Genomic DNA, 27,659 nt, shown 5'->3' on the forward strand with positions numbered 1-27,659 from the left:
AACCAGCTGGCCCCGACCCCTGCACCAAGCCTCTATCCTATCTAATAAAAGAATAATATGCAGATTGACCATCACTCCAACACACAATATGGCTGCCTCCATGTGGTCAAAGATCCTGCCCCTATGTGGAAAAAAATGGCCAGCAGGGGAGGGCAGTTGGGAGGCACCAGGCCTGCAAGGGAGGGCAGTTGGAGGTGATTAACCCTGCAAGGGAGGGCAGTTAGGGGTGACCAGGCCTGCAGAGGAGGGAAGTTGGGGGCAAACAGGCTGGCAGGGGAGCAGTTAGGAATCAATCAGGCTGGCAGTGGAGTGGTTAGGGGGTGATCAGGCTGGCAGGCAGTAACAGTTAGGGGCAATCAGGAAGGCAGGCAGGCAAGCAGTTGGGAACCAGCAGTCCTGGATTGTGAGAGGGATCCCAGATTGGAGAGGGTACAGGCTGGGCTGAGGGACACCTGCCCCCCCCCCCCCCGTGCATGAATTTCGTGCACCGGGCCTCTAGTTGTATTAATAACTATGATCCTTGGTTCATTCATTTATTTAATCAGGACAGTTTCTACTTTAGGTGATATTGTGGAAATCAAATCAACTCAATATGTATTAGGGTTCTTGGTCTAATTCATATAAAACATAACCCATCTCAAGTATTATTAGGTATAAAATGAGATATTTTAGAATGTGAGTAATATTTGATTTTGTAAAATGAAAAAGTAAAACATTTGACACCTCCATACTGTCTGAAATGTTTCATATATTCTGGAGTTCCCTAGGACATGTTTTCCGTTACTGAAACACCTTGCTACTGAGAATGAAATGTGGGTGTTTTATGTGCCCTGCCAGATGCTGAGAAAAAAATTAATCCCATCCCATATACTGTTATGTGCTCCCTGTGATACTATGCTCCTTATGTGCACACCTGCTATGTTTCACATGGTACCTAACATTGAGAGACACATAACTTGATGTTCTAAAAATCTGAGCAATTTATAAATCCTTCTAATAATCAAGAGAAGTCCCCCTTTTTATATTCCAAAAGAACTATACCTTCCCCTTTTATTAGTCCTAGAACAGATAAGACTAAACCAAATCCTTAATGAGGAGCAGGTAAAGTGCTATTCCTTCCACATGCCAACAAGCACCTATGTTGTTCATATTACCTTATCTTTCTGCACAATTACACTTGATGTTCACATTTTCAGGATGATTGAATTTTATCAAGCCACAGCACCATTTTCTGTTTAATTATGGAAAAAGGTGTTTTCCTCTCATTCTTATTCTGTAAATTTGGGACTTAATTTTATCTTTTCAAACATTCTGTTGTTTACTACACATTTTTGTGATAACATGTGACTCAGGTTTGTATATGACTCTGTGTTTTTCCTCCCCTCCACCAATTCTGAAAGCCATCTGTGGTCCAAGGCAGCAGGTCTATGGCTCCTGAATGAAAGAAAAATCTGAATCCAATGGTCGGGTTTACTGTTTTTATCACTGCCTACAGACTTTGTGGGGAACTCTCAATGGCTTCACTCCTGCGACCCAAGGTTAGACTTACAAGATAGCAATAAAATAAGACTCTGCAGTAGCTGGAAACCTTAAAAATAGAATATTCTATATAAATATTTTCCTTTATCTTAATTTTAAAGAAATATAGCATTTTATTCATTTATTCAGAAAATCTGGATAGAAAACCTATTTTCCCCCCAAGGCCTTACACTAGAATTGAAGAGAATCAACACTCTCAGTGAAGACAAATTTCTTGAGCAAGTAATAAAAATTCCAAACCTTCATGTGCCCGTGTTCTAGATGTGAAAAACACTTACCTTACATCAGGACTCTATTATTATTGACTCTAGAAGACCTCAATAATGAGGATAGCTGGTTGTTATGGACTGAATGTTTGTGTGCTCCACCCCATTCACATATCGAGGCCCTAAGCCTCAATGGATATCTGGAGATTGGGCCTTTGGAAAGTAATTAAGTTTACATGGTGTCATGAGGTTGGAATCCCATGATGGGATTAGTGTCCTTAAAAAAAAAAAAAAAAGATGAATAGAACAGAGAGTTCCCTCTCTGTACCACGTAAGGACACAGTGATGGGACACTCTGCAAGCCAGGAAGGGGGCACTCCCCAGAAACAAAATCTGCTGGCACTTTGATATTGAACTTGTCAACCTCCAGAACTAAGAGAAATAAATGCCTATTGTTTAAGCAACCTAGTCTATGGTACTTTGTTAGAGCAGCCCAAGTTGACTAAGACACTGGTATTTGTGTAGTGATTTGCCATTTGAAAAGGGCGTTATTATATGTCATTCTGTTTAGTCCTAACAGCAGTCTGGTATGGAAGGAATCAGGAACTCAGTTTTACAGATGAAAAGACAAAGGGTCAGAGAGATTAAATTATTTACCAAGGGTTCCACTGTCACTAAAGGGCAGAACCAAGACTTAAACCATGTCTTCTCATTTTAGATTCATTGCTTTTAGTACTACATTACTGTTAGAATGGCAATAAGAAAAAGACATTCTTATGTGTTTGTCTCACTAACATAAAAGAAATAATCATCATTGTTGTCATCATCATCCTCTAACCAATTATTTTCTACCTGGGTCTTTCTGTTAGGCCTACAAAACTCAAAAAGTCTTCCCAAAATACACTTCCCCATGTGGAGCCAAGCTGAATAGGCCTGAGATAACTAAAACATGTCCAACAGCTATGGAAAAGGTCTTAGTGGGCGTTGTTCTTTTCAATGTGCACATCCAGGAATAAGGGCAGCACATACCAGTCATCTACCATTTTCAGGGGAAGAACAACATTGTTGTTTGCTACAGTGTCTGATGGGGACAAAGCAACATGAGGGTCATGTTTCAGAAAACTTTGATATATAGGCTTGATAAATCCTGTGCCAGTCAACTCCAAAATGGTCACCAATGATCCTCACCTCCTGGTATTCATGCCCTTTTGGCACCTTTCCTTCTCCCACCTCACTGTATCAGGGCTGATCTGTGTGATAAGTCACTGAAGAGGTGATAGTATGAATGCTAAATCTAGGTCAAAAAAGGCATAGAGCTTCTGCCTTGTACTCATGTTTACTCATTCTTAGGAAAGCCAGGCACAAAGTCATGGGAACATTCAAACAGTCCCATGGAGAAGGTCATGTAGAGAGGAACCAACTAGACAGCACTACCTCATAAAACATATGAGTGAGCCACCTTGGTAATGGACCCTCCAGCCCCATCAAGTTTTCATATGACTGAAGCTCCAGTTTACTGACTTGAAACCTCATGAAAAACCCCAAGCCTGTACCACTCAATTAAGTCACTCATGATTTCATGACCTACAAAACCTGTGAGAAATAATATATGATTATTGCTGTTTTAAGGCACTAAGTTTTGGGGTGGTTTTGTTGGGCAGGAATAGGTAACTGCAAACTCCTCTTTCTGACTAAAGTAAAATGAGCCCAGTTTTCTACTTTGCATGTAGAAAGGTCACAATTTATTCATCCTTCCTGCTTACTTCATAAACACTTCCCTAAAGGCAGGTACAACAGGATAAAGACTGGTAGCAAGCAATTTGTTATGTTGTTTTAAATTATTAATGAAGAACTTTTGGTAAAGAAAGAAATGGCAGCTCCAAAATAATCCCAACACTTCCAACATCTGAGCAGAGCTTAGAGAATCTTTTAGAAGTCCATGACACATATCTAACCCTTGGCTTAGCTTCATCTAAACTTCATGGTATCACCAGGAGGAAGTCCTAGTCCTCTTTATGCTCAGAATCAAAATATAACAGGTATTCAGCTCTACTTGCATTGCCCCATTAGATAATAAGATAAACATGCTAGCCTAGCTCAGTTGGTTGGAGCATTGTCCCATATAGCAAAAAGGTTTTGGGTTCAATTTCTGATCAAGGCACATACCTAGGTGGCAGGTGTGAATGGGAAGCAACGGATTGATGTTTCTCACATTAATGTTTCTCTCTCTCTCACTTTAAAATCAATAAAAACCTATCCTTGGATGAGGATAAAGTAAATGCTAGCCTATGGAAAACTGGAATTTCCCTTGTGTGTATAGCTTTCTTTTGTATGTGTCTTATCAGCTTACTTTGTTGGAGTGTGATATTCGTTATATTTATTCATCACTACCTTTATTCTATCATAACAAAACAATCATTTTCATTAATTGGTTTATTTAATAGTTATGTTCATTATTTTGGTTTTTAAAGTAGATGAGTAGAACATTTGCTAATCCACATCTTTCCCTTAAAAGAAACAAAATGAAAACATAAGGGATTTTTAGTGAGGACTATTTACCTTGATAATTGTAGCTATATCACTTTGAATAAAGTAAATTTTTCCTATTGCACATTCACATGAAAAATTAATACTTGAATATAATCATGACAGCTAATTTAGATGTTAAATCTCATTCAAACATGACTTGATTTAATCCTCTTATAGAATTAAAGAGTGATATACATTATATCAGAATTATTTCATGATATATATTTAGTGCTAATTTAACACAACTTAAGTAAAATTCTATAAAGAAAGAAAAACATCTAAATTTATTTTTGTAGGTAATTTTTAAATGTACAAGTTATAACTACTCTGATGGAGCTTTGAAATTCATTAAGATGTTAAAGATAATTTATATTATTTAATGTATATTTCCAGCTACTACATTAACTAGATGCTAATTAAAATATAAAAAATTATGAAATTTATATCTGAAGAAACACATGCCACTATGAACCTCACTGTGATGATTAATTTTATGTGTCAACTTGGCTAGAAAATGATGCCATGTTGTTGAGTACTGCTGTAGATGTTGTTGTAAAGGTATTTCTAAGGTGTGATTAACATTTAAGACGGTAGACTTTGAGTAAAGCAGATTAGCCTCCATAATGTAAGTGTACCTCATCTAATCAGTTGAACATCTCAAGATGGAAAACTGAGCCCCCATGGAAAGTAGTATGCAGTTACCTCAAAAATTAAAAAAATAGAATTGCTTTACGACCCAGCAATTCCACTTCTGGAATTTATCCGAAGAAACCGGAACCACTGATTCAAAAGAAATATGCACCCCTATGCTCATTGCAGCATTATTTACATTAGCCAAGATATGAAAGCAGCCCAAGTGCCCATTAGTAGATGAGTGGATAAAAAAGCTGGGTACATTTACACAATGGAATACTACTTGGCAATAAAAAAGAAGGAAATCTTACCCTTTGTGACAGCAAGGATGGACCTGGAGAACATTATGCTCAGTGAAATAAGCCAGTTAGAGAAAGACAAGTGCCATATGATTTCACTCATATGTGGACTCTAATAAACAAAATAAACTAAGAAGCAAAATAGAGACTCATAGATAGAGAACAGGCTGATAATTGTCAGGTATGGGGTTATGGGACTGGGTGGGGGATGGAGGGATTGAGCAAAAAGGAAAAAAAGAAAAAACTCATGGACAGGGACAACAGTGTGGTGATTGCTGGGAGGAGGTAAAAGAGGGTATAGGGGGAATAAATGGTGATGGAAGTAGACTTGACTTGGAGTGGTGAACACACAATACAGTGTATAGATAATGTGTTATGGAATTGTGCACCTGATAATTTTGTTAACTACTGTCACCCCTATTAATTCAATAAAAAGGGAAAAAAAACTAAACAACAAAAATAACAAGGTCCCCAGAAGAGGAAGGAATTCTACTTCCAGACTACCTTTGGACTCAAGACTGCAGCATCAACTGTTCCCTGAATATCATTCTGGCATGCCCTGAAGATTTCAGAATTGTGAGTCCCTACAACTGCATGAGCCAATTTCTTAAAAATCCTCTCTCTCTCTCTCCCTCTCTCTCTCTCTCTCTCTCTCTCTCTCTCTCTCTCTCTCTATATATATATATATATATATATATATATATATATATATAATACATACAGTCATGTACCACTTAACAATGGGGATATGTTATGAGAAATGCACCATTATGTGACTTTGTCATTGTACAGACATCATAGAGGGTACTTACACAAACCCAGATGGTATAGAGATTTGGTGAACACATAATATATGACGTTGCTGCTGGAATGATATGGCATACCATTTTATAGCAAACTTTTTTATAAATAGAAAGAGTATACTCTAGAATAACAATAAAAAGTATAATATTGTAAATACATAAACTATTACATAGTTTAATACCATTATCAAGTATTATATACTATAGACAGTTGCATGTGCTATACTTTTATATAATGGTCAGATAAATGGTCAGCATCACCACAAACATGTGACAAGTGTGTTATTCTACAAATTACAATGACTATGATGTCATTAGACAATAGGCAGTTTTCAGCCCATTATAATTGTATAGGACCACAGTTGTATATGCAGTCCATTGTTGACCAAAACATCTTTATGCAGCATATGACTATAAATGTATGTGGAGAATACTGACTAATAAAATTCTTAATTTTGTAGTAGGATCAGAGAAGTGATGTTTTGTTTAATCTTTGACATACTATCAAGGTCCACTGCACCAAAATTTAATTTTTTAGTTTATTTTTTGAGAAGTCCTATTTGTAAAAATTATATTTTGTGATTTTTATTTTTCCTCATGGTCTACCAAAGATAAAGGATATTTACTTATTCTTTAAATAAAATACAATTCATTTTATTTTTCAATTATTAAATGTGGGTCTGCTGAACCCTTTTATAAGTCTAAAGTACACTGTGTTGTCTTGATGATATCTATTTCTATATTTGGAAATATTTTGCTATTTCATCATTACTCAAATTATCTTAAGTATGCAAAAATTATTACTAAATGAAAGAGTAATGGAATTGTTTAGAAGGATGATACAATAATGGAAAATATCTTCATCCTTTAGTTTTATCATTACATTGCCCAAAACATTGCATCATATTTAAAGAAGATATAAAATAATACTGGAGACAACATTTTTGGAGTCTGCTTTTAGCTTTCATTGAACACAGTTGAATATTCTTTCCATTTTATTCTCATAATGTCAAAGATAAGAAAATTGCCAGAGAAAGGCAATTCACAATTATTAGACATAATGGAAGATAAATGCAAAGAGACAGAAACCAGTATTTTGGACTCTAATGATGATGGTGAATTGATCATATAGGTGAAATCTTAGACTGTGAGTCTTCAAATTATAATAACCTAGATGAATTTTCCCCAAACATAAGGGTTCATGTGCTAACAATATATTTCTAAGGACAGAGAAAATATGGTATTTTAATCTAGTCAGTTATTGAACAGGAAGTACTTCATCACTTAATATTTTCCTTGAAGAACTTAAACCACATTTTTTTTGCTAAAATGATGTGGAACACTAAGCATTTACGATGTTTGTGCATCAAACTTGATTTGATACATAGAAGTTGGTTGTGTTTAATTCTTATTAAAATTTCTAATAAAGTTGTTTTTTTTTCTATCGCTTTATTCTTACTCTGCAAAGTAGTTGAAAAATAACTTAAACATATAAAAAATAAACAGCAAAAGGGTTCATTAAACCTAGATGGCAAATGGCAATGATTATTTGTCCTAGAATAATGAGGGTTGAGTCAGAAATCTGATATATATAAATACAGCAGTCTTTAACGCTCTGCTAAAGGGTTTCTGCATCTCCTTATCATATTCAAAGTATCACTATGAACGAGGAAGAAACTTATTAAACTGGTTGCACAGAAGATACAGGAAAAAATATAGTACAATCCTATACACCAGTGGTTTTCAACCTTTTTAATGCTGTGACCCTTTAATACAGTTCCTCATTTTGTGGTGACCCCCAACCATAAAATTAGGGTTGAGAACCGCTGCTGTAGAGCCTAAGACCATCGGAAAACACAGATATTTACATTATGATTCATTAACAGTAGCAAAATTACAGTTATGAAGTAGCAATGAAAATAGTTTTATGGTTGGGGGTCACCACAACATGAGGAACTGTATTAAAGGGTCACGGCATTAAAAAGGTTGAGATCCACTACTATACACTCATTGTTCATTGTGTGTTTGTCTAAATATATCTATATTGTAAGTTGCCACTGGGAAGAGTAGTGCTAACTTTTCTTATGTTTCTTAAATGTAAGTCGCATTCTAGTCGCTTCCTTGTGTCTATTTTTCTTTTCAATTGGCACCCTGTCTGTGCAAGCTCATCCACTCTAGGTAGTTTCCCAATTTGTGTGGAAGTAACTTTACTCCGGAAATTTCTACTTGTGTTTTCAACCAATTCTCATTATGGTCACTGGCTGTACCTTAAGCACATTTTATCATACATAATCAACTCCTTGTACTGAATTTGTCTCTGGTTATGATATCACTATCTCCCAAATCACTGAATGTTAAAATCTTCAGAGGTAATCTCTCTATTCGATCTTCAATTCCACACTTCCAGTCAATGTCCAAATCCTGTTAATGCTAACTCCACCACATATCTTAATTCAGTTCTTTCTTTTAACTCCACTGCTATTGTTCTAGCTTAGCTTTCTTGCTTCCTAAATGGTCTCACTGACTCCATTTATTCCCTGTCCCCCAAAACCAAAATTCTCTCTCTCTCTCTCTCCCACTCCTACAAATACATCCTTCTTACCATTGCTAATGTAAATCTAATTATGTATCCTCCTGTCATCCTTTCCTGAAATATCCTTCCTTATCCAGCCTCTTTCTGCTTTTCAAAACCTTATTCATGACCATATTAAATTTAAACTCCTCCTGGAAGCATTTTAGGACTCCCTCATTCAGAGCCAATCTCCCCTCCTCTTGCTCTCTCAACTTTTTGTTATACTGATCTACTGAAGTACCTATCCTAGACTACTTTGCTCAAATATACTTTTCCAAAAATATTTTATTATGAGTTTTATGGCAAAAACTGAATCTTATTCTTCCTGATATCCCCTCCATCACCTCTTATATTAACTAGCACAGAGTAAACATTAAACTGTTTACTGAACTGAATTCTTTGGTTGCCAGCTGCATCCTGGTAGATGTAAATTTTGAGAGCTGCTTGTAATTTTAACAGGTTGACAGTAAGTACTATATGTCAAAAGAAGGAAATTTATAAGTGGTTGACTCTATTTATTCTAAAATAAGAAACTCTCTAATAGGGGAACCAAAACCAGGAATGGTTGACACATTTAAGCAAGCAAAGAATTGAAGGAAAATGAGCTGTCTGAACATCAGAAACAACATGGAGAACTTCTCATTTGAATGCACTTAAAATGAAATTTACTCTCTCATCGAGATTATTACATTATTTCCATCAACATAATCACCTAAAAACAACAGATACCATGGAAATAGTTTTGTACAGTGAAATGTGTTGCTATTTCATAGACCCATTACTTGAGATAGTAGCATGGCTATTACCAGTATAGAGGAATTGCTTTTTGCTAGACTTTTCTCTTGACAGAATGTAATAACCATGTATAGATTTTTCCAACTGTTCAAAGTTATGAACTGGAATTTAGCAAGGAGGGGAAAATGTTGCAATATAATATTATACACTTATTGAATACTTTTCTTTATTTAGCTGATTCCTTTTTAAGTATTCTAAAAGTTTCAGGGCAGTAAAAAAGGAGTACTGACATCTTCAAATAAGAAAATACAATTTTATGAGCAAGAATTTTATTTCTGCTCATTACCCCAAACCTAAATCTATATTTAAAATTATATTTTGAACATGATTGAAACTTTATGAGTATTGAATTTCTATCCCATTTCATAGATTTCAAATGGAGAGATAAACCGAAGCATAGCAGGGCTGCAAATGCCATTGTTTAGATAAATATATCTTGTCAGAATTATCCTGGTACCAGCACTAGAGGCTCCAGGCAGGCATATCTCAAATTAAGATTCTGGCTTAGGCTCTTAATAAGCAACATGACATGTCTCAGCAAACACTGCTTTTAAAAAAATGCTTTTTGGACCATTTGGATTGGAATCTTTCCTCTGTGCTGCAAATATTTATAAAGGTATTCATTCCTAAAAGACAAAAAGCTTAGAAAAGCAGAACTATTCACATCACTGGATATTATCAGAGAGATACAAACCTGTGCTATAGTCACTCAATTTTAATTCACATCATGAAGAATTCAATACAATATCAAAAAAAGATTGCAAAGGAAATAAAAAATGTTTACACAATGTTGAATGGATACTGCAAAATAAATTAGTGTTATTTTCTTCTTAGGGAAAAAGTGGTTGTTTTCATTGGTAAAATAACGAATGACTTTCTATATACTTATGTTAGGGCCCAGTGCACAAATTCGTGCACCTTGAAAGGAACTGTGGGCCACGAAGCTGTGGTGGGCACAGGGGCAGGTCTCGGCCCATCCTCTCTGCCCCCACCCAGCCCCTCCTACTGCAGCCCCTGGTCCCCTGTCTGCTGGCAATCCTGCTCCTGCTGCCACTCCCACGCACTGATGGCACAGAATAATTGGGGCTGGTGCCAACAGCAGGTGCGAGCGGGGCCAGTGCCATCAGCGGTGTGAGCTGCAGCTGCTACCTGATTGTCCCTCAGGAGCAGGGGTAGGTAGAGAAGCCCTCGGGGGTGATCAAGAGCAGCAGCCACTGCTCACACCTGCTGATGGCGCTGAGTGATCAGGACCGGCGTTGGGCGCCGGCAGCAGGTATGAGTGGCGGCTCTGGCGCTGGCTGCGGATGTGAGCAGGGCCAGTGCTAGCAGTGGGTGCGAGCAGCAGCTGCTGGCCCCGATTGCCCCTCAGGAGCAGGGGCAGGTGGAGAAGCCCTGAGGGGTGATTGGGGCCAGCACCTGCTGCTCGCACCCACTGATGGCACCAAGAAATCAGGGCCAGTGCTGGGCACCGGCAGTGGGTGCAAGTGGCGGCTCCGGTGCCAGCAGCGGGTGTGAGTGGGGCCAGTGCCAGCAGCAGGTGTGAGTGCCAGGTGGGACTACAGTGTGCAGGAGCAAAGAATTTTCAGTAACCACCAGAGGCTCGCCCCAATGACAGTGACCAGCACCCCGCCTTAGTCTGGCACCCCTGCTCACCTGCTCCACCATCCCACCATGGCTGACACCTGCCATGTTCCACTCTCTGCCACCCACTGCCGACACCTGCCATGTTCTGCGCATGCCCCCTGGTGGTCAGCACATGTCATAGCGACCAGTTGTTCAGTGGTTCGGTTGTTTGGTTGTTCTGCTGTTCAGTGTATTTGCATATTAGGGTTTTATACATATAGATCAGTGTTCGGCAAACTCATTATTCAACAGAGCCAAATATCAACAGTACAACGATTGAAATTCCTTTTTGAGAGCCAAATTTTTTAAACTTAAACTTCTTCTAATGCCACTTATTCAAAATAGACTCGCACAGGCCATGGTATTTTGTGGAAGAGCCACACTCAAGGGGCCAAAGAGCTGCATGTGGCTCGCGAGCCGCAGTTTGCCGACCACGGATATAGATGATTCGATTTGTAGACATCTTTGCCAAATATGGACAAAGATTTGTAGACACCTTTGTCCATATTTCTCAGACAAGAAACAGATCACTTAACTGTGTAACTGTAATAGGAATTCAGTCTCATACTAAGATTCACGTTTTTGGGGCCAGTGTGTTGCAAGCTGGTGGAGAAGCTTCATGATTCCAGGTTGAAGGAGGAACACTCTCCTACATCAATTGAACAGCTATCTATGTTGGTCATCAAAAGGCAATTTTGCTCTTATCTTGCTGGTTATAAAAATTCTACCCTGTAACTTACATGGACCTATAGAACTTAAGTGCATTCTTCCTGTCCAAATTAGCTGTGGAAGAGACTGACTAGTTCCTTACCAAACTAGTTGCTCTTCTTCTTGGGTTCGACATTGGACAATTTTTCTTGCTTCCCTTGATGTGGCCATGTGACAAGGTTCAGCGAATACACTATGAACAGAATTAATGTGTACTTCCAGGCCTAGGTCATAATAAATTACTGTTAGTAATACTCATTCCTCCTCTGCCCATTAAATGCATAGGACTCTGATGTTCTGGATGCAAAAGCTGGAGGGAGCTTGGGTCCTTGAAACACTTCATAGAAGGCTGCTTACTTTGGACTGCATCAGGAGCTTACCTGTTACAGTGGCTAGCACTACCAAACTAATACATTAGCATATATCCAAATCCACTGTTTGAGCAACTATAGAGTTAAAATGTCAAAATCAAGAAAAGTCTATTTTAATTAACAATCACTGCCACTGAAAGAGGAAATGTCTTTAGGAAATGAATAAAAACATACATAATTGCAGATCAAAAGAGTATTTAATCCTAGTACTAGTGATTAAGGTCATTGAGAAAAACAACAAAACAAGATGGGAAGTGGTAGACTAGGAGGAACACAGATTTACAAGTCACAAAGAGATATTTGCAAATTCTAAGCTCTATTATTTGCTTATTTTGTAAGCTTGAGCAATTAGATTAACTTTTCTCAGAAACTTTTTCCTACCTATAAAATGGAGATTATGAAATTTAGCTGACAGGATTTTGCAAAGATTTCTCTCTCTCTCTCTCTCTCTCTCTCTCTCTCTCTCTCTCTCTCTCTCTCACACACACACACACACACACACACACACACACACACACACACACCACACACTGACTGCTACTTAGAAGGTAGCTAGGCATTGGCTTCCACTTCCTGAGGGAAATGTTGACAAAACAGAATGTAGATGATAAAGCTGCAGAGCAGATTCTTGGTTTTTGAGTTTCAAAAGCCTAGGCCTGTTCTAAGACCCTTACTCTTCTTTCAATCCCTCTTTCTGATCCCATGCACAGTCATTTTGGGTCTCAAACAGCTTCCAAAAGTTGCCACCCACCCCATAAGGAGCGGTACAGTGATTTCTGATATTGCACAATGAGTATATCAAAGTCACAAAGAGCCCTCCATATCTGAAAGTGCCACTGCAGATGGGAACAAAAGATGGTCCAGGAAGCAACTGCCCACTTGGACCAACAACCAATACTGTGAGGGAGAGACTGGCATCTCCATGGGCACCAGCCCTGATAGATGATGACTGAGGAGCAAATGTTCTGTCACACCAGCTTTCCCACACTCCACGCTTTGCAACTGTGTAAGTCTGCATTGACCAAACTTATATGTCCTCTATTCCATGATATTACATTGTTATTGAAAGATAATACTATAGGCTGAAAATCTTAGTATAATAGTTATAATTTACAACTTTTGGCACTCTTTTTATAAACGTGATGGAGGCACATGAAATTAAGTCATTATTGAAACTTTTTACATTATCTTTCCTTAAGTTTCACTGCCTGTTAAAAGACTTACTTCGATCAGTAATGATTGTTCTAGCCTCTTGATTGCTGGTCTTGTTTTTCAAATTCTGGGCAGCAGTAATGAGTTCTTCCAACTGGGGGCGCCTCTGTTCCAAATCCTGCAGCGTGGCCTAAAGGAACAAATAGAACTTAATATTGAGGTTCTACAGCCTTGTACATTCCTTTGATGTGATACAAAGTAAAGTGTGATTTTCAAACCAACCAAAGCACTTTTAGAAATAAAAAAGATGTTACTGGATATAAATCTCTAACATGTAAAGCTTTATAGAGAACAATTTAACAAGAAATGTATTTCATTCTTAGATACAAAAAAATATTTCAAATGAAATCTTGATTATAGATTTGCTTCACTCCTTAAGAGCTTAGACAGTCATTCCAGAGTACCTAGTTTTACTCAATTCAATATATGAGTGCCATGAGTAAAAATGTAATTTTGAATTATGACAATGTATTTAAGAGAGAGATAGTTTATACTTGAAATTTAATTCTTTACAGTGTAAAAATTAAGGTGTATATGTTAGAAACAGAAAAAAGCACAGAAGTGATTTAAAAGATATAACTTATTTAATATCTTTTTACCTGAGTTTCCTCACCTATAAAATGACGTGATATAGGTGAGCTATATCTTTCCTCAAAGTTTCCATCTATTATCTCTGTTATCCTACTCTCTTTACATAAAGGGCCAAAAACCCAGTGATATTTGCAAAGAAGTTTGGGGACAAAAGATATAGCCCTTGTTCTAAAACTGAATATATTTTATTTTGGAAGTATAATGAATATTTGTTGTTAGTTTATAACCACTATGTGACAGATGTTTTGCACACATTTTCTCACTTTTATTTTCCTAATAATTACATTAATAACCAAGCCAGAATTCTTTATGGTTTTAAACCCAATACTCTTTCTACCACCATGTGAGGTTGATGAAAGTGAAGAAATGAAATGTGATAGATAGTAATGTTTGTGAACTTAGTTATCTACTATGTCCTTTGACTGCTGCTGATTGTATAAGGATTTTAGTTTTCAGAAAGGCCAAATATTGATCATTCTGTAGTATTTCTTTGGTGAAGCGATAGAAAGATGGGTCTTGTGATTTAAACTTGATTGCTTTTAGTAGTATTAAAATCAATGGGAAGAACTTATCAAAACATCACACATCTATTTTGAGCATTTCCCCCTCTCTGTATTGAAAAATTGGAGGGGGCTAACTTTTAACAAATTTTCCACATTTGTAAGCTGTGATTGCTCGGAAGAAAAATCCAATTTTCAGGTTTCTAACTTTTATGGTTTCTTTACACAAAAGGGTGTTTGAATTATGGAACAAATTGCCAAAGATAGCTATTGAAGTAAGTGGCATAAGTCAGTTGGAGAGTACTGAACCCAATTTTAAAAGTAGGATCCATATAGTAGTAGATTTATTTTATGAAATAAGATGTTTTCCAGGATTAGAATATTAAACTCTGGTCATCTGTGACATAGCAAGCTGCAAAGGTATTTTGGAATTCCTAACTCTTAAATGTTTAATACATTAGATAGATTTTTAAAAAATATGTATGTAGAAACCTCATGTAAAGTCAAATCTTCCCTTCAAATTTAACAAAGAATTCTAAATACCCATAGCTAGCAAAGAATATAAATTAATTCATTTATTAACTCATCCTTTCATTTTATAAATGCCAAGTGCTAGGTACTCTTCTAGGTGTTACAGACATAGTAATGACCAAAATCCTTATGTACACTGTGTGTAATTTAAATGAAAATTTATGTTTTTGATACCTGGGAATTTTTGTATGACAAAGATTATCTTTGTTATTTTTCTTTGATTTAATATTAATTCACCTTCAGACAACCAGGCTATTCTTTGCTTCTCACTTCTGGATACATGTGGGCTATATACTTGTTTCTTCTTTTAGGATGACTGAGTTTAAGAAGTATGTTGTAGAAGTAACTTATCAACTTTAATCTTAACTTTACCAGGCTCTAAATATTAAACCTGACCACAGTGAATAGCTTTTACTGCTGAATTAGCAAGCATGTCAATTTAGACTTAAAACAACCCATTTTCCTCTCTAATGAACAAAGTAGGTTTCAGGGTATTGTGAAACCTGTTCTCTAGGTGATTCTCTAATTCTGCTGACAGACACATGCATTGTTAGCACCTGAGAAGATTATTAATGACATCCTTTGAAGCAGCCTCCTTAAAAATCACAACTGCAATAAAACTATGCTTTTTAAAAGTATTTAAAATGAAATCATAACTCTTTATACTGCTCTTTGGTCAACACATACAAACATCCATTTCAAAAAGGAAGTGGTACAATAATAAACATACTGTATACTGCTATAGAATTTATAACTCATTAACATACACTCATTAAACAGTGGTTTATCAGTAGAGCAGAATGGGAATTTTCTTCTCTGATTTTCCCACCCAGAAACAAAGAGAAGGATTTTAATATGGCATACATTCAAGTATTGTTTTCATTAAGGTATTATAAGAAAAGTGACTGAAAGACTTTCTTGCTAATGAACAGAACAGATCCATTCATTGAGAGGAAATATTTTCTTTTCATTCAGTTTTCTTTTTAGTGTATTCTATTTATTTGCTATTACAATTATTTTTACCTGATACTTAGCTGTATAATCCCATAACTTGTAAAATAAAGTGACTTTCATCTCTCTTCATTGAGCCACCCACAGATGAGGGAGTACCTTAGAGATAAAGATTATTCAAACTACCTACCTCCCAAATATCCATCTATGAAATTCTGTTCTCTGTCCCCAATCCAGAGGTTATTGTCTCAAAACCAATGTTTCATCTCCCATCTTCATCATCATATGACCTCTAGTGCTCTTCTATTGTTTAGCTTTAGTTACCTCTATTTATCATGATAAACAAGTATAATGCTAATCATGCTGATTTATGTTTCTGATATGAGCCCGGATACTCATTAAATATATAACTTAAGTGACGAAAACTAAAAGCATCACATGCTTAACTGCATCTAAGCATGAAAATTGAGCATGTCTACATGGAGTCTGTAATTCTGGAAGAAGCAAACACAAGAGAAGAAAGGAATCAATCTAAGGAATCATAAGCCAGCTACTGGACTTTATTAAAAACAGCTTACCCCTTGGAGATGAGAATTCATCATGGATTCCACTAACTGAGCAAAGATGGAAGGAAAAAAAAAATTCAAATACAAAGTGAATCAGAAGTCATTAATCCTACTAAGTCCCCCCGGGGTTGAGGGAAGTGGTTATAAATAGCAATCCTATGAAAAAGAGAGTTAGACAATGAAGCCATACATACTATAAGTAGGTCATTTTAGGCTCCTAGAAAGAATTACACTTTATTATTGTATTTGTTAAAATATAATTTTACCTAAATAATAGTCAAATAGAAAACTCTGTATGTTTAGTTGAATATTAAATATTTAGATGCCTAAGAAAAAATCTTAACAACAAACTCTTTGTAGTTTTAATATGTTTCTATAAAAATCAACTATCTTCACATAGTTACATATGCAACAAAGGCCTATGGTGAATTTCTTTTTTTTTTAAATATATTTTATTGATTTTTTACAGAGAGGAAGAGAGAGGGATAGAGAGTTAGAAACATCGATGAGAAAGAAACATCGATCAGCTGCCTCCTGCACACCCCGCACTGGGGATGTGCCCGCAACCAAGGTACATGCCCTTGACCGGAATCGAACCTGGGACCTTTGAGTCCGCAGGCCGACGCTCTACCACTGAGCCAAACCGGTTTCGGCCCTATGGTGAATTTCAGTTGTTGCCATTATCAGGAAATAAACATGAATTAACATTGCATAAATAAACATGTAATGTAAAAACGTAGACCTTATTACTCTTTTATTTACAATTTTAACAACATGGAAGACTGACAAGATGAAATAGTTGATAGAGCCATTTTATGTATGTAGGAAAGAAAATAAGCACTTAAGTCAGGAAGTAGCCTTTCTAGTAACTGAAAGAGTTTTACATATGAGGATGCTAATCATCTGTCTAGCTTTCAACTGCCTCACTGAGCACCTTAATTCTGGCTTCTATACTTGCATTCAGCTGCCTCTCCCTATAGATTGGCCAAATCCAAAGTTATCTTTATGGTCTCCACTTCCTCATTTTCATTTACATTTTAAATTGGCTTGGATATTTCTTGCTTGGCATGATTTCTCTACTTCTCTGAACGTTCTACCAGCATCTTTGTTGATAATCTGATCTAATAAAAGGTAATATGTGAATTGACCGTCACTCCAACACACAAGATGGCTGCCCCCATGTGGACACAAGATGGGTGCCACAAGATGGCCAGCAGGGGAGGGCAGTTGTGGGCGATCAGGCCAGCAGGGGAGGGCAGTTGGGAGGGACTAGTCCTGTAGGGGAGGGCAGTTGGGGGTGACCAGGCCTGCAGGGGAGGGCAGTTGGGGGGGACCAGGCCTGCAGGGGAGAGCAGTTGGGAGGGACAAGTCCTGCAAGGGAGGGCAATTGGGGGAACCAGGCCTGCAGGGGAGGGCAGTTGGGGGCAACCAGGACAGCAGGGGAGGGCAGTTGGGGGGACCAGGCCTGCAGAGGAGGGCAGTTGGGAGTGACCAGGCCTGCAGGGGAGGGCATTTGGGGGCAACCAGGCTGGCAGGGGAGGACAGTTAGGGGTTACCGGGCCAGCAGGGGAGGGCAGTTGGGGGCAATCAGGCCGGCAGGGGAACAGTTAGGCGTTGATTAGCTTGGCAGGGGAGTGGTTAGTGGGTGATCAGGCTGGCAGGTAGAAGCGGTTAGGGGCAATCAGTCAGGCAGGCAGGTGAGCGGTTGGGAGCCAGCAGTCCTGAATTGTGAGAGGGATGTCCGACTGCCTGCTTAGGCCCAATCCTGGTGTGGGATCAGGCCTAAACAGGGAGTCGGACATCCCTCAAGGGGTCCCAGATGGGAGAGGGTGCAGGCTGGCTTGTGGGACACACACACTCCCGTGTACGAATTTCGTGCACCGGGCCTCTAGTTTCTTCATAAAAACCTTCTAACTATGTCCTTCATTCATTAAAAATACTTTTTAACATGCATTTTTTAATGTAATTTAAAAATTATAGAAAGTCTGCAAGAGTGGTCAAAGAATCCCATATACCCTTCACCTACATTCACCAGTTTTTAAATTTTGCCATATTTATCACTTATTCTCTCATTCTCTCTGTGTGTATATATAATCCTGTATATGTAATGTTATAGATATTGACAAAAAATGTATAGAAAGGTATACAACTTGATGTTTTGATTTTTGTATACATTGTGAAATAATCACTACTAACCAGTTAACATATCCAAATAAAATAAGTGATGCAATTGTTTCTTCTTACATATATTTTAGAGGAAAGGAAAAACTGAAATTATTTTACAATATACATATTTTGGGATTATTCCTGCTCAAATTTTCCATTATTGATTTCTTGTCCCATCTTGAATAACATCATTTTAGAATTATTCTAAATTCAACAGGTCAAAATAAATTTTGTCTAATCAGAGTATCCTAGACAACAAACTGAATTATAAGTGAACCAAATTAATAAAATGGAGGTTATATCACATGACATGAGCAGTGAAATATAACTGAGGGTATTATCTATATTATCTTTCCTGGTACAGATCATCCTGATTTTGCATCCTAAAGATGTTGTCCAAAGTTTATAGAAATCCCAGGTAAAGGAGGCTAGAGCTGACAGGTAATTGAGCACTGATCTATCAAATGGGAAGAAAATATTTATTGGCAGTATTCTATGCACCATACACTATAGTAGGGAATGTGCCTTGTAGCATGAAAAAGCCTGTCTTCTCAATGAATTCAATGAACTTGCATAGCAGTTGGGGGAGATGACCTTCAGGCCTGCCCATGCGTATGCACACATGCAGTTAGCCAATAACAGAAGACAATGTGTAAATGACAAATGTAATAGTCTATAGACTGCAGACTCTATGCTAACAAGATTCTGAAGAATGGAATTTTAATATGAGCATGCTCGGGGGAAGTGCCATAAAGGACTAGAAATCTGAACTATAACTTGGAGGAGGAACAGGATTGATAATGACCCAGCAATGAGAAAGAAAGGATTCTGGGACACGGATTGAGCTTAACTCAATGTAGGGAGTCTGAGTACACTAGAGTACTTAGGAAACAGTGGGGAGGGCAGCTCTGTTGAAGATAATTATAATGACTGTGATCAAGTTGGGAAGGCAGACTGGGGTTCTGAATATCAGATAAATGGATAAGAATATTCTGTTGAAGGCAATGGGGAATCATTGGAGGTTTTAGAACAGAGGAATGCCCCAGTAAAAGTGGCATTTTAAAAATATTAATCTTGTACCTTTGCATCCAAAGTTATTTAGAAGAGAGGACTGGAAAACTAAACTGCAACAATCAAAGAAAAACATTACCTATCCCTTCTTTGATTAAATTCCCTGGCATGAAAACATGCAAAACATTTCTAATTTAACCTCACACATTCTTTTATTTCAGGAGAAAATAACCGCACTGCATAGGAATAAAATAAATTTAACCCCATTGATTGTAAAAACAAAATGTGTCCAGAGAATTATTAAATATATTTTCTGGCCCCATTTATAATATTATATTAAATTGGGTGGGGTAGAGAGGGATTGTGTTTTTGATTATGGAAAAAAAGTGGACATTCAGAATATTTTGCTAAATCTTTACATTTCTGCTCTAAAAAGGTAACATAAATTTTCAGAGTATGAGAGAGAACTGAGATAACTCCAGAAATATAACTTCAAAGATTATTATCAGGGTTGAAAAGAATTATCAATATATTAGGAAGCCATATTTTGTGAATCTTTCAATGTCCTTTTATAGCTTCTATTGCATTACACCTGTAGTACTTTCTTTGGAAAATTGGTCTTGAAATAGTACTGCTGTTTCCAGGAAAAGAGGAGGCTGATTGTTATTTAACAAGTACTGTACTAACACCATCAATAATAAAAAGTGAAAGCAAACTAAAGGTTATGCTAAAAATGCATTCAACCTTTTCATGTTTTCAAAACACTTTAGAGATGTCACTTACTTAAGTACTGAGACAAGAACCTTGGTTTTTATTGCCAAGTGCAGTCATCAATAAACTGAGGCAGAGCAAGAGATCGTACTGTTCTGTGACGCTACTTTTACAAGGCAAGTGAAGTGGAGAAATAAGCGATTATCTAGAGGCGATTAAATTCATGTACACAATCAATTGGTATAATTCAAGACCCCAAATGCTCTTTTCCTGTTTTCAAATAGTAGATGTTACGACTTGAGTTATCAAAATAATTGGCACAGCTGTTCAATTCATGTTGCATATAGAGAGATAGGATCAGGCTCAGTTTATTCATCTGTAAAAATGAAGATAATTACATGTACATCAACCAGTCTTGGGGAGATTAAAGCCATAAATCAATGTATAAGAATTCAAATACCTTAGGCAGAAATTAGTCATATAGAGCTAGTTCAAGATTCTTTTTGTTGTTGCTGTTAATTCTCTCCCACGGCTATTTTTCCATTGATTTTTAGGAGGAGTGGAAGAGAGAGGGAAAGACAGAGAGAAACATCGATGTGAGAGAAACACATCAATTGGTTGCCTCCTGCATGAGCCCTGACCAGGGCCCGGGTTGGGGAGGAGCCTGCAACCAAGGTATGTGCCCTTGATCGGAATCGAACCTGGGACCCTCTGGTCCACAGGCCACTGCTCTATCCACGAAGCCAAACCAGCTAGGGCTCAAGATTCTTTATAGAAACAGCAATTGAGGAATATGTTATGTAGAATGTGTTTAATCCATCAAGACTCAACCTTGTGACTTCACCAAGTCTGAGGGCTAAGAGTGAAGACAACACATGGTTAGTAAACAATCATGTGCTCATGCTAAGGCATGATCTCTTCATTGTTTTGAGACTTCTTTGAGTTTTACAAACAATTGTAAAATGAGAGAGAGAGAGAGATCATGCAGGCACCCCTGTATGTATTCACACAGGGGTGAGAATATCTGAATACAGAAGAGAGGCACACACAAATCTATACCATCCTTTTACATCAAAATGGGGTAATGTGTACCATTTGGATATACATATAAGGGAAAAAAAGCTTAACAATTGGGCCTCATGCTTAAAAATAGACAACATTCTTTGCATATTCTCAGATTGACATTAATCTATTTCTTCTCAGAAATCATATGACTGGAGAAAATATAAAAATCTGCCTTTGATCGCTATGTGTTTAAGCCCTGGCTTAGCTGTAAATCATTTGTAAAGATCATTTCTTGGTAGGTGAGTAAAGTTGCTATCATGGAGTGCTAATACACTTGAAGAAAAGTGTTGCTGGGGGTAGGAGGTGTTAGACATTGATCAGGAGCTTGAGAGATGAGGTATTTATTTATGCTGTTGTAAGAGGAAACTTTCTATAATAAAAATGATTCTGCTTATCTGTCAAAAATAGTATTTTATAATATAGAAGCTCTCTTCAGTAAATATATAACAGACTTTTATTGGCAGATATAAAAATTACAATAGAATATAGTTTCCTATAGGAGCACAACAGCCTTTAACTCAATTGGAACTCCCTGTATAACAGCTTTTAAAGCAGGGAACACATTATGTGGGGAAAATCTCATATACTTTTCAATTCCCAAGACTGTACTGGTTATTTATTTATTTATTTATATTTATTTATTTATTTAATTGAATCCGTTGGAATGACATTGGTTAATAAAATAATATACGTGTCAGGTGTTCAATTCTAGAATATGTCACCTGTATATTGTATTGTGTGTTCACCACATCAAGTCAAGACTCCTTCCATTAGTATTTATCCTCCACTTACCCTCAGCTACCTCCCCTCCAACCCCTTTTCACTCTGGTAATCACCATGCTGTTGTCTGTATCTATGAGTTGTTTTTCTTAATACCTTCACCTTTTTTTTCCCCCCAGCCCCTCAACCCCTCTTCCTTCTGACATCCGTCAGTTTCTTCTCTGTATCTATGAGTCTGTTTCTATTTTGTTAGTTTAGTTTATTTTGTTCATTAGATTCCACATATAAGTAAAATTATATGGTATTTGTCTTTCTCTGAGTGGATTATTTCACTTAGCATAATACTCTCCAGGCCCATTCATGCGGTTGCAAAAGGTATGATTTCCCCCCTTTTTTTTAAGCTGAGTAGTATTCCATTGTGTAAATGTACCACAGCTTTTTTATTCACTCATCTACTGATGGACACATGGGCTGCTTCCAGATCTTGGCTATTGTAAATAACACTGCAATGAACATAATGTGCATATATTCTTTTGAATTAGTGTTTCAGGTTTCTTCAGATACACTCCCAGAAGTGGAATTGCTGGGTCATAAAGTAGTTCCATTTTTAATTTTTTGAGGGAACACCATACTACTTTCTACAGTGACTACATGAATCTGCACTCCCACCAACAGGGCAGGAGGGTTCCCTTTCCTCCACATCCTGGCCAACACTTGTTGTTTGTTGATTTATTGATGATAGCCACTTTGATAGGAGTGAGGTGATATCTCGTGATTAAAATTTGCATTTCTCTGATGATTAGTGATGTTGAGCATCTTTTCATATGTCTATTGGCCATCTGTATGTCCTCTTCGGAGGAGTGTCCATTCAGGTCCTTTTCCCATTTTTTAATTGGATTGTCTTCCTAGTATTGAGTGTTACAAGTTCTTTATAAATTTGGATATTAACCTTTTTATCAGAGGTATGATTAGTGAATATGTTCCCTTATTCCATGGGTTGTCTTTTCATTTAGTTGATGGTTTCCTTTGCTGTGAAAATACTTTTTAGTTTGATGTAGTCCCATTTGTTTATTTTTTCTTTTGTTTCCCTTCCAACAGTGTAACAATTGCAACACAATAACAACTAGGTATTGTGTATTTCCTGTGTGCTAGAAATTGTCCTCAGCAATTTATTTTTTTACTAGAGGCCCAGTACACAAAATTCATGCACTCAGGGGGTCCCTAAGCCTGGCCTGCGCCCTCTCGCAGTCCAGGAGCCCTCAGGGGATGTCTGACTGCTGCCACCGCTGCTGCGCTCACCAGCCGTGAGCCCAGCTTCTGGCTGAGTGGCACTCCCCTTTAGTGGAACTGACCACCAGGGGGCAGCTCCTGTGTTGAGCGTCTACCCCCTGGTGGTCAGTGTGCATCATAGTGACTGGTCATTCCACAGTTTGGTTGATTTGCATATTAGCCTTTTATGCCTGCAGGATCGGGCTGAAACTGGCTCTCCAACATCCTCCAAGGGGTCCTGGATTGCGAGATGGCACAGGCCAGGCTGAAGGACCCCACAGGTGCATGATCGGGGCCAGAGAGGGACGCAGGAGGTTGGCTAAGTGGGGAGTGGCCGCAGGAGGGTTCCAGGGCATGTTCAGCCCATCTTGCTCAGTCCCAATAGGCCAGACCCCAGCAACAAGCTAACCTACCAGTCGGAGCATCTGCCCCCTGGTGGTCAGTGCATGTCATAGCAACTGGTCAACCGGTCAACTGTCTGCCCCCTGGTGATCAGTGCACATCAAAGTGAGTGGTTGAGTGGCCTTAGCATATCATTAGCGTATTACACTTTGATTTGTTGAACAGATGACCAGACGACTGGACACTTAGCATATTAGGCTTTTATTATGTAAGGTTATATTTTCCCCACCCTTTGACCTCCCTACCCACGTGGCAGCCTAAGCAATTTATACATATTAACATATAGCAACCATCCGAGCTAGGTCCTTTTATTTTTCTTTATAGTCAAGGAAAATGAGGCACAGAGAAGTTACATAACTTGCCCAAGGTCACAAAGCTAACAGGTGGTGAAGGTGGAAAAAAATGGCCCAGATCTTCCTTTTCTAGTATTTCCCTCCAGTACATTATAGTTAAAATTTCTTAAGCAGATACAATGTAGCAGAAGCTGGGCTAAATGTTTTACAAACATCATTATTTGATTCTAATAACAATTCTAGCTAGCTGGGTATTGTATCAGTTTTTTACATGAGAAAGTATTTTTAGAGATTAATAATTTCCACTCAAGGTGCAGAAAAACATTTGAACTCCTGTCTGCCTGAATCCTAAACCTAGCCCTGACTGCCACAGGCGTCTCTACAAGCTACTCTGCTTCCTCTTCTCAAACTCTCCTTCACTTTCCTACCTGTGACTATGCTTCTCATGCCATAGAATCCAGCAATGAGTTCCCTTTCTAAAATAGAGTGCAATGAGTTAAACAAATTCAGGATAAAAAACCAGAAGAGAAAACTACACAATAGGTTTGTTATTCCTCATTTTTTCCCAACTTCATCTCCAAATGAACACTTTCTTTTCTTGTCTGCTTTATTGCTGTTAATCCACACAATTACATTCAAATCTGTCATTTAAAAATTTTATGTATAGTTGGGAAATTTGTAATTTTTGTAATACTGGAAATACATATTTCTATGGTTAGAATGGAGGGCTCATGACATTTTCTCTCTACCTCACTTTTACTCCTTTTTTTAAAATATATTTTATTGATTTTTTCTATAGAGAGGAAGGGAGAGAGATAGTTAGAAACATCGATGAGAGAGAAACATCCATCAGCTGCCTCCTGCACACCCCCCACTGGGGATGTGCCCACAACCAAGGTACATGCCCTTGACCGGAATCGAACCTGGGACCTTTGAGTCCGCAGGCTGATGCTCTATCCTCTGAGCCAAACCGGTCTCAGCACTTTTACTCCTTTTAATAAAAAAACAAACAAACAAACAAAAAAAACCCCTAATAAGATAGCTCATATTAAAGTAGTACAAAATTGGTTATTATTATATGTTCATGGCCGTATTAGTTTCCTCTGGTTGTTATAACAGATTATCATAACCGAGTGGCTTAAAACAACCTAAATTTATAATTTAACAGTTCTGGAAGTCCAAGTACATAAATGAGAGGCTAAAATTAAGGTGTGGGCGGAGCTTGTATTCCTTCTGTAGTCTCTAGGGAAAAATTATGTTCCTTCCTTTTCTAACGTCTAGAAGCTGCCTGTATTCCTTGGCTTGTGACTCCTTCCTCTGTCTTCAAAGCCAGCAGGTTAGCATCTTCTGATTTCTCTCTGACTGTGCTTGTATTACCACCTTGCCTTCTTTCATGCGAGAACCTTTTGTGATTACATTGGGCCCACCAGGATAATTCCTGAAAATCCTCCCATGTCAAAAATCCTTAACCCCTCTGAAAAGTATCTTTCACCAAGTATGGTAATATATTCACAGATTCAAGGGATTGGGACTTGGACAATTTTGGGATGCCATTATTCAGTCAACCACAATGGTTCTGCAGTCATTTCTCATTAAACTGCTTGTCACACTGTGGCATACTTCTTTGGGCTGTCTCCATCCTATGTGAGAGCCAGTGACAAGGGCTGCAAAATCCCACAAGCTAGAAAGCAGAGGAGGCACAAAGCAGAATCCTAATCTGGGTGGCCAACCTGCTTTAACCAAAGGCCTTCACCCTGTTGCCGAAAGTACATTTGAATGCCCCTATTAAGAGGTGGAAACTGGAACTCACAAAAGTGTTATATTAAAAAAAAAAATAGTGGCACAGCTGATGTGGCTCAGTGGTTGCGCATTGACCTATGAAGCAAGAGGTCATGGTATGATTCCCTGTCAGGGCACATGCCCAGGGTTGCAGGTTTGATCCCCAGTGTGGGGCGTGAGGGAGGCAGCTAACCAATGATTCTCTCTCATCATTGATGTTTCTATCGCTCTCTCCCTTTCCCTTCCTCTCTGGAATCAATAAAAATATATTTTAAAAATTATATTCCCTGAACTGTGATTCCCTGAGGAAATCAGGGTGCTGCTGTTTCATGACAAGCAGCTCTTCAGGAGTGAATCCTGTAAGAATTCCAAAAATAAAGTCCATGCTTTCTGGAGAGTGGCAGCCTGCAGGAAAGGAAGGGGCACTGTTTTCTGGGATACAGAAACTCTAGCTTCCTCTTAGCTCAGCTTTGCTCATTCAGCTTCATTCTCTCCTCCTTGATCCCCACACCCACACATAAACATGAAGCTTTCTTCCCAGCTGTCTTCCTCCCTTTTTATTTATTTTTTCCATTTGTAAATGTCTTCTACTTTTTGACTTCTTTTCTCTGCAACAACTATCTGGAAGCTTTTTTTTTATTGTTACCATGGAGAAGGTAATTTTCTCATCAAGGAAAGGATGTGGTACAGAGGGAAAGGAATGAGCCACATATGAAAATTGAGAGCTAGTCTCTATGTCTTTTCAACAATATCCAATTAAATCTTTTCACTACCATACACAAAACAACAGGAACACGGTGGGTGGCTAATTTAGCCCAAGGATGTGAATGAAATAGTAGGCTCTGTGATCATGTTCTGGGGTTTGGGAGGCAGGTGGGGAGGCAGACCCTCAATCCTGCAACAAGGAACTAATGAACAAAGAGAACTGATAGATAATTACTATGCAGTTGTTTGAATAGATGCTGCTCTCTTTCTTTTACAAGTAAATAACCTTCATAATGGTGATAGATAATTTTCTCTGAAATGATGAAATGATAAAATACAAACATGTAGATAAACAACCACAAGAAGAGGGAAAAGACCTGTGAGATATTTCTCAAAGATAAGTTAAAAAACCAAAGCCGTGTAGGGACAGAGAAAGGAAGAGCAATTAACAAGGCTCTTTTTTTTTTTTCTTTTCTTCACTCTTCTCTTTTCAAGTTGAAAACAAAGTGGGAGAAAATTCAAATATAGAATTATCTGGTGGTGAAACATCAGTGATATTTTAATTAGTCTAGAATTTTTATTACAACTAGAAAAAATCTATTGCTGATTCATAGATGTGCCAAAGTTAGGACTTGAAATAATATCAATTCTTCTGTCCTAATTCTCATGAGATGAATCATACATATGCTTTATTATTTTTGATCATTCTGAACAAAACCAAACTATGAAATATTTGAATGATGATGTTTCTCAAATTACAATACTAGTAGATAACTCATCATATCTTTAGTCAGACTCTTGCATAAATCCTGTATGTAAAGATTATGCCTAAAGGCTTCCATCAACAAGAGTAATTAAAGGAAAAGAACTGCAAAACAGTAAAAGCACAAATTTAAAATGTTGGTGAGACATTAAGAGTGAAAGTTTGGAGTTGAAGTAGCATGTTCATCAACTTTTCCCATGAACCCTTTCTATTATCCATTCTAGCCTTTAAAAACATGAGATTGTTTTATAGAAAATAATGAAAAATATCAGCTATACAAAAGGTATAGACTATAGAGAATATAAGGTTACAATGGAAGTCTATGATATGGCTGTATCATGGTACT

At 37.7% G+C, this 27,659-nt stretch overlaps 1 protein-coding gene across 4 annotated transcripts in view; it reads right to left on the bottom strand.

Moving 5' to 3' along the window:
* DMD (dystrophin) overlaps window positions 1-27,659 on the bottom strand; it is a 1,914,059-nt gene that overhangs the window by 661,072 nt on the left and 1,225,328 nt on the right. For all 4 annotated transcript variants that reach the window (XM_054720874.1, XM_028129748.2, XM_054720891.1 and 1 more), the window contains one exon: window positions 13,303-13,420. In XM_054720874.1, coding sequence (XP_054576849.1) covers window positions 13,303-13,420 — 118 coding nt within the window. The remainder of the gene's footprint in view (window positions 1-13,302; window positions 13,421-27,659) is intronic.

The sequence above is a fragment of the Eptesicus fuscus genome, chromosome 1 (genome assembly GCF_027574615.1).
Source record: "Eptesicus fuscus isolate TK198812 chromosome 1, DD_ASM_mEF_20220401, whole genome shotgun sequence".
Lineage (NCBI taxonomy): Eukaryota > Metazoa > Chordata > Mammalia > Chiroptera > Vespertilionidae > Eptesicus > Eptesicus fuscus.